The sequence below is a fragment of the Pseudopodoces humilis genome, chromosome 1 (genome assembly GCF_049639895.1).
Source record: "Pseudopodoces humilis isolate 2021_Gansu_Grassland_sample_001 chromosome 1, ASM4963989v1, whole genome shotgun sequence".
NCBI lineage: Eukaryota > Metazoa > Chordata > Aves > Passeriformes > Paridae > Pseudopodoces > Pseudopodoces humilis.
In genome coordinates, this window is record NC_142200.1 from 60,262,656 (window position 1) to 60,279,262 (window position 16,607).

General features: G+C 39.7%; 1 protein-coding gene across 1 annotated transcript in view; it reads left to right on the forward strand.

Moving 5' to 3' along the window:
* The window catches only part of AHRR (aryl hydrocarbon receptor repressor), an 83,083-nt gene that overhangs the window by 14,683 nt on the left and 51,793 nt on the right, over positions 1–16,607 (forward strand). Inside the window, exons 2-3 of the mRNA XM_005517341.3 lie at positions 4,289–4,360; positions 11,126–11,307. Coding sequence (XP_005517398.2) covers positions 4,299–4,360; positions 11,126–11,307 — 244 coding nt within the window. The 5' untranslated portion in view covers positions 4,289–4,298. The remainder of the gene's footprint in view (positions 1–4,288; positions 4,361–11,125; positions 11,308–16,607) is intronic.

The following is a 16,607-nucleotide window of genomic DNA, read 5'->3' on the forward strand; positions in this document are numbered from 1 at the left end:
CAAGCATCTGAAAGAAGCAAATTATTATGGTCCACATCTATCCTTTTCTAGCAATTGTGATCCTTTTGGTCCCAGCTCTCCTCCTTCTGAAGCTCCTCAAGCTTGTCAGACCCTTTTCTTTCTGCTGGAGTGGTGGAAGATTGCTTCTTTGGGTCCATTTTCATCCTACCTCAAACATGTAGAGAGAACGTGACGGCTCTCAAGCATTACAGGGAGAAAGCAAAGAGCACAGCTGTTCTGAACAGTTGAGTGCTGTCCACCCAGGATCTTCCTGTTTCCCAGCCACATGAGACAGGTGGGCTGGCAGGGGAAGGAGCCCCCAGCCTCCTTCAGTGGTGGAGATGGGCTGTTCTGTCCTAGGGCTGGAGAGAAGAGCTCACAGGTGACCAGGAGAAAACATAGTCCAGGTAGGACTGTGAATACATGCTCTTCTTCAGTTTCTAAAATAGATGTTTTCATGGTTTATGGATCTGTGCAGCTCAACAAATTCAAGTGCTGTTTTCAGACATGTTTTTAGGACCATTAGCCATGAACCTTCTGACTCTCTCTTTATTCCTGTCTGTGCATTCTCAGACTCATTTTAACCACATGCCACTACTGGCATTGGTGGTAGTGGCAGTAGCACCTCTTGGTTGTATGTGTATCTAGGACATTGGTGTTCAGTTGCTGGGGCAGTGCTTCATACCATGTTGCTGTGGTAACCCTTTGTTCTAATTCTGTAGAAAGTTCCTGTTGACAGCCTGAAGAGTTCATGGCTTATTCTTGTTTGATGGGAGTGCATGATTCTCCTTCTTTTCAGAGACTAGAAATAAATCTGTAGAGCACTCTTGCCTTTTATACAATTCTAACATAAAGCCACCTCCATCTAATTAGAACTGTACACACTTTTTAGAATTATTTTCTTCATAATATTCTTCTAAACAGCACACTATCTTTTGTCTTTAGCACTGTGATTTGTGAATTTTCCTTTGGGACTTTATCTTTCCTAACTGGCATTTTGCACTCCATAAATTCTAGCTCATATTGTTTGCTATTTATTTCCTGGTTTTCAGTTTGAATGCTGAGGTCTTTGTAGTTATTTCTATTTGCTGTCACATACTAATCAACTGATCCAGAACGGGTTTTAAAACAAAGTCGCCCTTTTGGGAAATTGAATGAACTCTTAATTTTCAGTTTTCAGTTGATTTATGCCGTTCAAGCCTTTCTCCTCCTTCTAACTTTGCTCATGAGGGCAAGAGAAGGGAAGTCTAGCATGTGACACTGTTTTGAAACATGAACTATGAGTCACAGATTCATATTATGGACAGGAAGGAATCAGAACATGAAAATATTACAATATTGTATTAGGTTTGACCTGCAAGGATTTGGTAGTGGGGGTCTACAGGGGTGGCTTCTGTGAGAAGCTTCTGGAAGCTTTCCCTGTGTCCAGTATGTCCATGGCAGACTTGCCACCGGCCAGGGCTGTGATGGCAGCACCTTTGGGGTAATGTGTTTATGAAGGGGGAAAAGAGCCTGCACAACTGCACCTGCAGTCAGAGAGGAGTGAGAATATGTGAGAGCAGCAGCCCTGCAGGCATCAGGGTCAGTGAAGAAGGAGCTGGAGGAGGTGATCCAGGCACCAGAGCAGACTCCCTGGCAGTCCATGGTGCAACCCATGGTGAGCCAGCTGTGTCCCTGCAGCCCATGGAGGACCCCACTCCACAACAAGTGGGTGCCTGAAGGAGCCTGTGAACCCATGGGAAGCCTGTGCTGGAGCAGGGTCCTGGCAGGACCTGTGGACCCACGGAGAGAGGACCCTACACTGGAGCAGGTTTGCTGGCAGGACTTGTGATCCCAAGGAGCACCCATGCTGGAGCAGCCTGCTTCTGAGGGATTGGGTCCTGTGGAAGGGACCTTGCTGGGGCAGTTTGTGAAAAACTGCAGCCCGTGGGAAGGACTCTTGTTGGAGAAGTTCATGAGAGAGTGTGGGGAGTCCTTCCCCTGAGAGGGAGGGAGTGGCAGAGTGCAATGAATGGACCACAGACTCCATTCCCCATTCCCTCGTTCTGCTGCAGGGGGAGGAGGTAGAGAAAATGCAGTGAAGTTGAGCCTCAGAAGAAGGGAGGGGTGTGGGAAAGATATTTTTGAGATTTGGGTTTATTTCTCATTACCCTGCTCTGATTTGACTGGTAATAAATTAAACTGATTTCCCCTACTTTGGTCTATTTTGTCTGTGAAAGTAGGTGGTGAGGGATCTCCCCCTTTCCTTATCTCAACCCATGAGCCTTTTGTTTGATTTTCTCTCCCTTGTCCTGCTGAGGAGGGGAGTGGTAGAGTGGGTTTGGTGGGTACCTGGCATCCAAACAGTGTCAATCACCACAAACACAAAGAAATTATCTTTAAATATAAGGTCTCAGAAGAAACTGCAGTTCTTTTGGCATCTCCACACCATTTTAGCTTCCAACTAAAGGAGTAAACCTGTGAAAGTAGATGTAACCTTAAAAACTGGCCAACTGTTAAAAAGAAAAAGAACTTGCAGATTAAACCAAATTAACAAGGTCTTTGAAGGCGGCAAGAAGGTTTTATCTAAGCAAAGGCTATGGCACAATCTTAACCTGCAGCAGTACTTACTGTACTGTATCAAATCTCTCATCAACTTTGGACAGGCAGTTCACCCATCTGACACCACAGGAAATCATTCCAGTAATAGTGAAAAATATGGTTCTATTTCTGAAAGAATTTAATGCCTGACATTGCACCAACAGGAGAATGACTGGTGTTTCCACCATAACCTGCACTTGAGAGAAGACAAGTAGTCTGATCTCTATATTATGCATAATTTCAGAATGAATTCTCAGAATGAGAGAACAAATAACAGCTGTAGTTAGTTGGAGTAAAAATGGAATGTAGATATAAATGATTTTGACAAAGTAACCTGGCATTTGTCTGTTGACACAATAACTGATTTTCCAGATGAGGGAAACACAGTAGACCTAAGGTATCTCAATTTAGCAAAGGATGCTGTGCTTGCATGTATGAAATACATTTTAGATTTTGCTTAATAAACTGGGCTCAATTCTGTTCTCCTAAAATGATAGGAAGAAAAAACAGTTTATAACATGAGAGGGAAATAAAAGAGTTTGGGTTGTCCCAGAATAGAAAAATGAAGGCTGACTGAAGATATGACTGATATTTAAAAATATGCCAATGAGTAAACACAATGGAGGAGGAAGAGCTATTTAAACTAAAAGACAATGTTGGCAGAAGAACAAATGGGCATAAAATGACCATGAACAAATTTAAGCTGGAAGGCGAGAGGTTTCTAGTTATCAGAAAGCTGTCTTTCAATGAAGAAGAAAGCCCTTCTAAATGGTTTTTAAATTAAGCTCAGTAAGTTTATTATTTGCTTTACATGACACACACGTTCACCAGCATGGGATTTGATTCTGTGACATAGAAGTCCCCTTTCATTTTATATCTTACACAAAGCAGCAATTACTCTTGAGATATACTAACCTCTCTGGCAGCATGCACTCACTGTTAAACAGCACTCAGCATGACTAAAATATTCTTTCAGACAGAAAAACAAGACACTTTGATATTCAGCTAATCTCCAGAAGATTTAAACAGACTGAATGCAAAGACTTTTTCCCATCCTGCAATGTCTCTAAGGCTAACATACTCAAATAAATCAATAAGACCAAGTTTTGTGTGAAAATTGTCACCTCAGTCAGCGCTGCATTGGGTCCTAGTGCTAACCACAAAACCGTGTGTCACATGTTGAGCTGCCAACAGCCATATTTCCAGCCTTGAAAAATGAGGATGTGAGGATCTGGAGAAATGCTGATTTGAATAATTGCAACCTACTAGTCACAATGTCAGTAATGGAGATAATATTCCTGTGTATTTTAAAAGCTGTTAAATCCTCCCTGCAGATGACGGGTAGTATTATTCATTCTTATTTGTTTAGCTGAATTTAGAAATGAGCCTGGAAGGGAAAAAAAAGGTGGATATCCAGTAAACAGGATATATTTTATACCCATTTTCTATCATGCATAGTATACTTAATTGGAAAAAAATGAAAATTGAACATAAACATCAATATTCTAATAATATTAGGGTAGGAAATTGGAATAAGCTGTAAGCATCTATCTTAACTAATGCCACCACTCTTTTTAGTGTTGCTGAATGTCACACTCAAGGAAAAAAACATTTTCCTTGGCGGAACTTTCTCAGTGCTGTCATTTTGTACAGCAGTCTGAAACACAGAAATCTCCAAACTAAGAAACCTATTCCTTTTGTTTTTCAGTGTCAAAGCCATGATTCCTCCAGGGGAATGCCTGTATGCTGGGAGGAAAAGGAGGAAACCCATTCAAAAACAGTTAAGTATCATATTCATCAGGAGGGATCTCCATCCAAACATATGGGCTGGAAATGAGGTGGAAGAATGGTTCCCTTCCTTCTGTGGTCCACTGACACAGGGGAGACCTAATCTTCTTCTCTGCAATAAGAAACCCCTGGCTGGGAGGCTGGCTCTTCATGGATAAGATGTCTCCAAAAAGGATGCCAAGCCTGGCTCAGACCATCCTTACCCATCGCTAGGTGTCCCAGGAGGAGGCCAGTGGTGGTTGTGGTGGGTACCACGGTGCTGCCATGGAGAGTGGAGAGGGACAGTGCCCTTTCATAGGCAGAACACTCTGGTGGGCTAAATGTCAGCTGGGCAGTGGGTCGGAGGGGTGGCTGCCACCTTTGTGCTTCCATGCTCCGTGCTGCCTGTTGAAAGAGCTTTTTGAGAAGCCATGTGTTGAGTGGCACCAGAGCACTGGCATTGCACTCCCCCCTTCCCCTTTCCTGGGCTTAGCCTTGCGTGGGGCATTGCTGAGTCCAACATGTGCGAGCTGGGAAAGTGGGTCAGTTCAGCCAACTGAAAGAGCAGACTGGTGAGTCACTTTTTGCATATAGAACACATAATTTTCAGGCTTCTATTTACTATGGGATCACTTTCATTAGGAGAAAAATGGGAGAGAGGAATTGTGTATACGAAGGCAAAGCAGGAAAAGAAAAGAAGTACAATGGAAATTTGTTACTACAAGATGCTTGAAATGGGAGGGGGAAGGAAAAGGTTGCTATCACTCAAATGTAAATGAGTTCCAGATGCCATAAACCGATCTGTGAAATAAAGCTTTTTAATGTAATCATCCCACATTTTCTGTGTTACACTTGATTATATGATTATGAAACGCACATTTTTACTGTGTTAAAATTATGAACTGGCACTGGTGGCCTTCACACACAATATTTAATGTTGAGAAGGTAACTAAAATAGATTTCCCTATTTTCAGTTTTCAGAAGTTCTAAAAATAACCTACTTGGCTTAAAATTGTTCATATTGGTCTAAAGTCAAAGGGGAGTTTCTCTGAATGTTTTAATGACATCTGTTGATATTGTTTGGATTTTTGGGCAGTATTTACTCATGAACCACTTGTTCCCACTTAAAAAATTGTTTCTTTTAGTATAAAATGTATCATATTTCAATAGACAAAGATAATGAAATTATTCTTCCTGCAAAAATCCCGAGTGTTGAATTCAAAATGTGTGTAAGATTTCTGCACTACTCTTTCAGTATGGATGTAGATATTTGATTTTATAACAACTGCAAGAGGGATGGAACATTTCCAGTACATTAAATTACCTCTGTGCAGAACTGTTTACGGATCATTACTTTTGTGAGAAAGGACGGAGGCTTTCAGTTGCTTTGAGAAACATTAAGATTATGTTTGGAGTTTACATGCTAGCTAGAACTCCTCTCAAAGACCACTTATAGATAAATGCAATGGCTAAAAAACTACCTGCTAACAAATCACAGAAATGACCTCATCAGCCTATTTTGAAATTCTGGCTTTAATACCCTCTGAAGCAAATTCTCACTTTACACAACCAAGTTTTCTTGGGAACCTTTGCAGCTAATGTTGCCTTGAAAATAGCTTTCCTATGATGTTGCAGTGCAGGTACCTGAGTATGAACTTATCAACCCAGGACATAAACAATTTTGATTAAGAAACGTGGGCTAAAGCAAAATGAACTGTTTGAATTGTTAGAATACTGAATTTCCACACTGGAGACAGCACTCCATTTTCTGTGGTTAGTTACTTACCACTTGCTGGGGATGATTTTTCAGTTCCTAGCAACACTGGTCTCTTCCTCAAACCTTATCTGTTTGTGGGCTTGGACTCTGGTGAGCCTTTCCTGTGCCTATTCCCTCTCTTGGGGACTTTCCTCTAAAGAGGCTCTGAGTGCCCCAGGCTGACAGAGCTCCTTTCCTGGTCTGTTTTTCAGTCCTGCTACTCTTACTGACATTTCAGGACTCTGACATTACTGTTATGCTGCCTTGAGTAATTTATCTGGAATTCAGAAGAGTAGACAAAGGCTATTAATTGAGCAGCATATTTAACCATTATTTTAATTCATGTTGTATCATCTGTGTTACAGCTTTTTCCTCCTGTTTGATAGCACAGAGCTTTCTCCTCCACAGCCTTCTTGTACTTTCCCCCCATCACTCTGCCAATGAATCAAGGTAGATACCGACAGGAAGTCAGTACTGGAATACTGTTCTGGAAGGAGTATTTGTTCAGTTGTAAAACCTGATTTTTCACAGGAAATAAAGTTGATGGGTATTCTTTGGCCAGTCCTCTCTTTTTAATGTAAATAGTTTCTAGAATTTACCTTTCTTTTAACAAAAGGATAAGTGAGCTCAGGTACCTCACTGTGAACAGGATACTTGTATTTCAGTAGGGATTCATGGATTAGTGGTTTCAAAGGTCAGAATTTAAAGGACAGAGGTTCAGCTTTCCCCTCTGCAGAACAACTGGGCCATTTATATCTCCCCATACTCAGTGCATCCCAGGAAGCCAACTCTCTGACTCTTCATAATCTTTTCATGATTAGACTGTCAACCAGGTGGTGTTCCTACAGCTCTGGCTTTTATGTCACAATATCACAGAATGGTATTATTCATTATGTTCATGAATGTTTTTCAAGCACAGAAATTTTATTCTGAGGTGGTTTTACAGAACAGTGATGAAAATGTATAAAAAAGGTCCATGGGAGAATACAGAGACCCACAAGACTGTGGAAGAATGTGTGGAAAATTTTACTGTTTCAGTCTTGATTTCTACACAGAACTAGCAGAGACTACCTTCATTAGGTTGCCATTCTTCAGATAACATATAAGGTTCGGGTTCTACTTTGATACATGCAAGAAAATTTAAAAAAACATAGCTGCTTTCCTTTTGTGCCCAGAATCCCCCAAACAAGCTACAAGATTAAATGTGATCGACACTAAAGAATTTTAGTGTTTATGGACACAGTTCAAACACCTGGAGCTCAGGGAGATTGAAAATTTTCCATCAGATATGCTTTTTGGCCAGGCAGCTGGCATTTTGACTAAAGGAAACGTTTTCTACCGAGTGTTTATTTCCTGTGGAAATCTAACATTTTACTGGTAATTCAAGCATCTGGAAATTAAAGAGATCTTGTCTTTAACCACAAGCTAAAATCACTGTGTTGAAATTAATACTTAAAAGTGCTAAGGCAAAGCTTCAGGACAGTTACCATTTGAGAACTTCAACCTCTTCCTCATCTCAAACCCTGGCATCTTGTAAAACCCTCTCCCTCTACAAAACATTTATTGTAATGTTTTACAGCTCTTTAAAGGCTACTACACTTGCCCTAGCTCTGAGTGTATCTATAACTGCTCCAGACCTCTCTCCTGCTTCCTGGTTCTCAATTTAAGACCCTTTGTGGCATGGCCCTTCCTCTTACTTGGTACCACACTATCCCACGTCTCATCTGCTCTGCTGGTGTTATGTCTTCTTGACCACTAGTTCTGCTTCCACCTTTCCTTGCTGTGAAGACACAGGAGACACAGAAGGTGGCAAAGGGCCGCCTTTCCTTCAAGCAGCTTTCTTTCATTCTGTCCTTTTGGTTTATAGGAGATACACACAGATGTGTGTGTATGTCAACATCCACACATACATGGCTGCCACTGGAGCTCAGCTCTTCCAGGATTCCTACACAATGTCCAAGCACAGCTCAGTGACTGAGGGTGCTGGTCAGTATACTCATGATAATCATCTGTTGTTACTTTGCTCTCAGCCTATCTGTTGCATCTCATGGTCTCTCTTCCCTTTCCTCTCTTACTAAAAGCTTGCTGTCATGGTAAATGATTAGACCTTTCTCCACTCAGGTCTTCTGCTGGCTTAACACTTTGACAAACTTATAAAAACTCATTCAGAGTGAAATTTCCATTAACAGGGTAGGGTTCTGCAGAGGGTAGGGAACAGCAGACAGAGCTGTAGCTGCAGGAAATTCCTCTGCCAGCTCACCAAACTGGTTTGCACTAGTGGCAGTCTGTGTGTCATGGGCACACCGAATCACTAATGCCAAAATGGCTCAATGCCTTGTGTACCACCAGAACAGAAAATGTTCTCTGCATCAGCTCCCACAGAGCTCCCACTGCACGGGGACTGCTAATGTGGATCCTGCACAGGTACAAGTACTTGTTACTACTGGGCAGTTTAACAATGTGAAGAAAGAAAAGGCAGATTTATTGCTTTTATTACACGTGCTCCTTAACTACAGCAGTGTTGTATGGAAAGCAGAGTAAATGAGTGATCATCAAGTGACCCCTTTGTCTCTGTTTACAGTTTGACAATCCTGAGTTTAACATGAACACAACAAGCACCATCTACTTTCAGCTCAAAATAAAGGCTAGAATTTTCATTCACCTCAAAGCAGCCCACTGAAGATTTTCCTTGCCTGTACCTTTCTGTTTATGGCTAGCTAACAGAGCCTTTCCATGGAACTCACATTGTTTAAAATCACATCCACTTGGCACCTTACTACCATTTACATCAAACCCCTGTTTGTTTGGATTCACTCCCTTACTGAATCATTTCCTTGAGTTTTCAGGAAGACTCTGTCCTGAACTTTCTCCCATAGTCTTTCTGCACCATTCCCTGCCATCTCCAGAAAACTATTCCTTGCACTCAGTACAAAGGCAGACCACCTGATTGCTTCAAACCATTCCTCTCTGGCATAGAGCAGTCACTATTTTAGGTGGTAAATAGGCTTGAACAACTTCTATTTCTATTTCATATTACTCTTGACAATTTTTACCTCTTGAACTTATCAGTTTAATTTTCCTTATTGGAATTAATTTCTTCTGTCCTACATTGCTGCCTTGCTTCAGCTGGTTTGTCAGATGTAAAGACTGATTAACAAAAGCTTATGTTCTTTAGCTTCTGCGCAGCTAATGGCTATGTTCCCAAAAGATTACTGCCCTCCATAGATCAGACAACTGTTTGGTGTCATAGGATGGTTGGGTCTCAAGGTTTACTGCAAAAAATAGTTAGCTCAGAAAAAGTAAAGAACACTATTCCTTCTTTATAGATTCCGTTATTTGTTCTCTTATTTCCTCTCTCTGATACAGGAAAGTCATTTATTTATCCCAATCAGCAAAATTTTCTCCATGTTTTTGGAAGCAAATCATTGCGTTGTTGAAGAACCACATATTAGTATTGGCAATTTTGAATGAAATAGCAGAAATTAAGTATTTTCAGTGAAACCTACCTCAAATGTTTTTCTGTCCATTCTGTCCACTGATGCTGTTCCCCTGAAGTAAGCTTCTCAAAAGTACCAATGAATTTTTCATACCTGATTTGCTTTAAGAGGTTTTCAGTTAGCAGAGAACACAAACAAAATTGCTCATCAAAAAACTGATCTTTTTTTTTTTACTAATTCTGAGCACAATTTTTTTAGAATGGCAACTGCAATGAAAAATTTATGCTTTTGTAATTTAACACCTTAGCCACCTTGTGAAATGCTAATTCTCAAAATTAAACTTATAATTGAAAAATGCAGTAAATGTGTGTAGCATGAAAACACAGTAGTAAAGTGTGACAAATAATTAGTTTTTACTCTCATTGTCCACTGGAACATCAGCTAGCTACTTAAGACTATGATCCTTGGGTTCATTGAGGTAAAAGTAGAAACTGTTAGCACAACCATAGTTTTCCTACTTGCTGTTTCCCCTTCCTGAGTATCCATGTATGGCTCCAGTGTCCCATAGCTCACACCTGGATAATGCAGTTGGCTAGTGCTGGGTCCAGCAAAAGCTGGCTACTGAAAGGAACCACCTTCTCAACCTCCCACTCAGGTCTCCTTGCTTAATGGACAGGTCTGTGCTTCACCACTGAGCACTCCACTCATGGAAATAAGGTCCCCATTTCTGTGTGCAAATGCACCAGCTTCTCCTTTACTCCCTCTTGAGAACACCTTACAATTTCTCTGGGAATATCAGTGGACATGCCAAAATTGAGGTTCCTCACTTGTGATGTATTTCATCTTAATGAATTTTCACAACAGTTATTCTAGGTTCTCTAGTACTGTCCATTACATAAGAGGAGCACAAAATGGGGATGGACTTGCTTGGCCTAGAAAGCTGAGTAACTTTAATCTCTATGTTTTGTGAGGAATATCAATCTTCTTAAGAAACCAAATTCTTATATTTGTTATTCATGAGGTAGAAAGGTAAAACTGAGAATGTACACAGGAATTTTGAGCTTGAGGAAAGAATCTCTCTTCACCTTGCCTTCTATACTTTTTAAACTCATGTCTAAAGACAGAGTTTTATCTTAATTATCTCCTGACCCACAGGTTAACTTTGAGTCATTAAATTGAGGGAACTATGGGAAAGATGTTTTGAATGAATACAGCAGGTATTGAACAGGTTCATGCATTAGTCATGGTAATTTTCCCCTGCTGCTCTGCCCCTCATTTTTACAACAAACATGAGAAATTTTTTTCCTGGTATTGACTAGAACATGAAGATAACACCCACTTCCCTAAGGTGAGAGGTCCTGAGTAAGAGCTCTTCACTTTTGGCCTGATACAAAAAGAGATGACAAAGCCTGTGTCTTTGCACCATGGCAAATGCAGAATGGTAAATCTCTTTTTGTCAGAGGACAGAGACTTTAAATATTTTCATAGAAGCTAAACAAAAGTATTCCTTTTATCAATTAATTGCATGCAGCATCTCAATCTCAGGAAGTAAAACAGGTAATCGAAAATGTGTTCTCCACCACAGAAGGCCTGCAGTTGGGAATGAGAAATCCAATCCTTCGAAGAGACACAGAGACCGTCTGAATGCGGAACTGGACCACCTGGCCAGCCTCCTTCCTTTTCCACCTGACATCGTATCAAAGCTGGACAAACTTTCCGTCTTGCGCCTTAGTGTCAGCTATCTCCGAGTCAAAAGTTTCTTTCAAGGTAGGTTTCCTTAAGATCTCAGCATCCCGTTAAAAGAATCCTTCTAATTTATTGCTGCTTTGTACTAATCCTGAGTAAAAGTAACAAATAGTTTTATATTGATAAACACAGGGGGGAAAAAGATCTATTATTGAACTTATTTTGTTCATGGGATGTTGCATTGGAAATTTCATTCATTTCCTCTTATGCAGTTTGTGTGTTTTTCACCAAATAGTGGGATAACCATCTTTCATCAGCAGGCTTTAGAAAATGGGGAAGCATAACTGTAAAAGCACTAAACTGGGAAAGAAACTTGGGGCAAATGTAATACCTGTTAATAGTTTGAATTCTCTATTTGAAGCTATTATTATGAAAGTTCAAAATGCCTGTTTAAGTACAATGTGAAAATCAGCCAACTACTGTATTACCTATGTTTGCTGTAAGCCAGAAGGAAATGATTTCACCTGAAAAGCCAAAATGATCACTGTCTTTCAGGGTAAGAGAGACTCAAAGTTTAAAGTGCTGAGTAGAGCTGTACTAGGCTACTCTTCATTTGTAAAGTTGTCTGGCACCACACAAAGTGAAAGCAAAATATGCGTTTTCAGATGGACATAAAATGAATTTCCAATTCCAAATTTGAAGGTATTTTGAGTTTCTTCTGTTGCTGAGGAGCTCACAAGAGCAAAATCCAGATGAGTGGTTTAATAATGGAGATTCCCTCTAGAGTTGCTTTAAAAAAAAAAAGGAAAAAATGTCCTGTGTATGAAGGAGTATAGTTAACCAAAACTTATATGTGGACTGCAGAGATAAATAGAAATATTTTTATGGACATTATTTTTCCTTTATTTTCCTTTATTTTTCCTTTATTTTTTTCCCATTACTACTCCGTATGATGCACAGTGTGTACATATATATATATATATAATTTATTTTTTCTTCAAACAAAGAATAATATCTGTTGGTTGCCTTCTTACTTTTAAAATGCATTTTAGTATGAAAGAAATGCTAATTTGAAGAGACTTTGTCAGACTGCAGGGCATTTTACAAGGCTGACATGAGATTACAAAGGGTGATATCACTGATAGCAGGAGCCTCCCGTGTCAGCTGTGGCAGGTGGTTGCCCAGCCTCCAGCATCCTGCAGTTTACAGAGTGCCTCTCTTTCCCTTTAAACACATACCTGAGTGCTATGGCCTCTTCCTCTAAGCATGCCTTTCGTTTCTCTTGCATTCACAAGCAGTTAAATATCTTCAGCTGCCTTTACTACTCTTCTGGAGTTTCTAAGATCCACTGTCTCCTTTTCTTAAAGGGATGAGATAAAAGGAAAACAAGTAAATCCAGGCTGCATTATGTTGAAATGTTCCGTGTTCCATGTTTTGAGAGATTTCATTTAATTTAATCCCCAAATTACCTAATTGAGCACATAGTTTGTGTTCCCTTCATTCTTATTTTTAAATGTTTACATCATGAAACTAAGGTTACAGAAAGCAGTGTTTATAGTAAAGGAAGGAAACTACACGGCATTTTAAGACAAGAGGGCAGGCTGGAGCTTCAGAAGGGTGGAGTGGAGGGAGAGGTGAGCTGTGGAAACTGAGCTGCCTGAGGAATGGTTGCAACTGTTTGTGTAAGGGCAGAATCTGCCGCATCCCTCATGAACATCACGATCTACTTGTAATTATGAAGAAAAAAGGCAGAATCTGTTTGTCTGGGGGTTTTTTAAAGGAAAAGTTTTGGTAGCAAGTCACCTAAAAAAGTAAACAAACATATTCATCCCAGTGTTTCAATCTTTGTTGTGATGAAAGAGAAGAGCAGAAATGGATTTCTGTTTGTGGCTTTTTAAATCAAAGGGTGGCAATAAATTGGAAGCTTATAAGCATTCTGAGGACAGAGAACAGACCAGTGGCATACAGAGATGTTAGAAAATTGGATAAAAAAATGTATCTGGAAAACTGGCTTAGTAAATCTGTACTAATTCACTCAGGGAAAATGAATCCAAAGAAACTGGTGTTCAATAGAAAAGACAAACCTGGAAAAGAGAACATAAAAACAATAATTGAAGAGGGACAGTGGTCAGCAAGTTGTTCTGTGCCTGTAATACAATATGTTGACATAAACAAGAAAGCTAAGTGTGGATTTTGGTCTTTTTTTGCCCAGAGGCAGCATGTCACTACCCAGGAAGGTTATAATCCCTCTCTGCAAGAGACCGTCATGACTCCATCTGGAATAGAGCTTTCTGTTGTGGGCATCTCTTGGTCACAAGGGCATTAGTACATATTAAAGGGTTTGGAACAAACACAGACAAGAAATGAACTATAAAGTTGCATGGGCAAAAAAAAAGTCAACAAAAAAACCAAACAACCCCCAAAAAACTAAAGTTAGCTCAAATGTGTACAATTTATATTCTCCTGCTGTTTGTCTTCATAGGAGAAAAAGATGACAAGGGAAAGAATTGCTCAGGATATTTTGGAGTGGCACGATGGAGGAAGCAAGGAATGATATTGCCCAAGATTAAATTTGGCTTGAATATCAGGGAAAACATATCTGTAATGAGTTCTGTTCAGCTATCCAATATTCCTAAGGTGAATGCAGTGCAGATTCAGCACATTCGATTTTGTAGTGTGTGACAGACAGTACAGTGCATCTTCTGCTTAAAAAAAACTGTTATCTGAGTTTTGAGGAAGGTAAGCTTAAATTTCAGGTTTTTAAAACATGCTTTTAAGAATATTGTTTGCCATTTTAAAAAGTAAATGAGTAGTGCTACTTGACACCTAAGTTCATATGTAACATTGCATGCTCAACCCATAACAGGTCAGCAATTCCCATGCCAGTTACAGTGGCACACCTTCAGCAATGCCAGCAGTTTCTGGGCACACTCATTTATTTACCACTAGGTGTCCTTTTAGTAGCTACTCTGCCATAGTCAGTGCCAGCACAAACCTATTCATGAAGATCAATAGCCACCTGGAGGGAGTAGCCTCACCATATTGACTTCAAGTGTGAAAATGGTTTTGCAGAGAATTTGGTATTAGTGCATAGAGAACATCCATCAGTAATTTATTCCCATTTTAGTGACCATTAGAGGTTAGCACCCTGAAGCATATGGCCTGTTCATCTTACTTGAGTTGTTTAAGCAAAGGCCTGGTTACTTTCTAATATTTAGACCTGGTGGTTGAGACAGGTATTCCTAGGATTCAGTTTAAGTCATTTTGGTGAATTCCCTCCCTCATTCTTAGAAATGTTTTCCTTTTGCTTCAGAACAATTCATCTGTCTACTTGTTTAAGATTCTTCGTATCTCTGTTATCAGTTGGCAGAGGCTCTATTAATACCCCCTCTCCCCAGAAGCTATAGCATTTAGTCATTTTGCATTTTCCTGATAAGCACTTCAAAATGGCTTGCAGCAATAACCTTCCAAACTCACTGGATCTCGTGTGTGAAGCAGCTGGGTCTGAACCAGGGTTAGACCTGACTGAGACATCAACTGCTACAGGAAACTGTGACTGTCTTTTGGCCCTGACAAGGATTTGCTTTGGGTGGGGCTCCTGTGAGCATGGAGTGGCACTTACTGTCTGGGACCACTTGAGTTTGCTGGGCCTCTGTCTTGGACGTGTTCCATCTCAGTTAATTGTAGTCTCTTTTCCTTTGCCACTCTTGACAATACATCATCCTCCAGTACTTCTTATTTCTCAGTTTTTCCACTGGAGAGGAAATGGTGGTCTTACTCCACTTCAAAATCAACCCCATTTTGTTGTTTATTCAACTTGTTCTACCTTCTAGTACAGGTAATGATTTAGTAAATAAATATCAGAAGAATAGCACCTTAGGTCCTTTCTGAGAGAGAGCTAACTTATGTTTCCCAGTCTTAGTAAGGAAACCAGCTACAACAATTTAGATAGACCAACACAGTTACAACTAGGGCTATATAGCTCCTCTTCTTTCAGTTCTTAGTGTAACTGACCTTGTATCCATAGGCCACTCCAACTTTTCTTTCAACATCTCATTCATTAATGTTAGACCTTTTAGCCATAATCATTCCTGATAAATGATAGTTGATGTTGAGTATAGCCTTAGATGGGAAATGTAGAGACCTCAATATGGATCAGTTTTTTAATTTTAAATCCTTTACTACATAATTTATATAAAGCATAATTTAATTCAATAGCTTGTTATTTTGCCCATCTGGACATTTTTTGCATACACACATATACACACGCAAAAGCAGAGACATGCATGCATGCACAAAAGCAGTGTCTTCCCAGCAAAAATTTCCTTCATGTATTATTTTGAATCCCTGTGTTTACTTCAGACTTCAGTGCCTTCTCTGTATTTACTTACTTCCAGACTTCATTTGATTTTGAAAGCTAAAAATCTGATAGATTTATGGATGACTAAATATGGACTGTAGAGAGTCACAGATGAACTCTGTGAATAAATATCTGAAAAGTTTCTGTAAGTTTTATATTTAAACTGCAATCCAGATCTTTGCAAAATTAGTGACAGCCAAGCATGGAGATATGTTTTTTGACCTGTGTTAGACTAAAGTTATATATGGATTGTAAACTGAATTACAATAAAATTTGAGAAATTTGTCTACAAATGTTAGTTCATCTGTTTCCATGTAGAATTAAAAATTTTAGGAAACAAGCCTGTAGTGAACCTTCCTGAGTAAAGAATAAGCTATGCCTTAACCTGAGGGTCATTTTCTAATAGGTTTGCAAATCTGCAACATGGCTGATTTACCTTCCTTTACAATCCCTAAAATCCAAGCTGAAAGTTTCCTATTTCAGTTTAAGCCCCACTTCTGTAGAAAAAGAAATTGTTTCTATTTCTTGTGGCATCTCAGCTTTTACAACCATGAAAGTGATTCTAGCAGATGAAAGCAAAAAGAGGCAATAAACACTGAACTATTTTGTTTTCATTGTCTGTAGCTCCCCTTCTGCTGAGCAGCAGAAAACTATTTTTCCAATCTTGTATGGTTAAAGGGCTTCCAGCATGATTTTTATAACCTTCCCTTCCTTGCTGCATCTGATACTATACATTGGCTTTTCTGTTTCTCTTCTTATACATTTGTCCTTTATTTTATTCATTTTTAAAAGAGATTTTCAGTGAGCTTCCAGTCACTGAAGAACTCAAGATTTTGTTAAGGTGTTTTTTTCTTACATTTCCCATTCTTCACTGCCATTGAGACAGTTTACACTTATCTCCAGTATACTGGAAGTTGAAAAAAACATCCATCTTCTATTTCCCTTAGATTATGTGTCCTCTGAGATTTTTCCAGGTGTAATCTCCCTCCTGTTGGTCCTCTGTCTTCCAGTGCTGTGGATT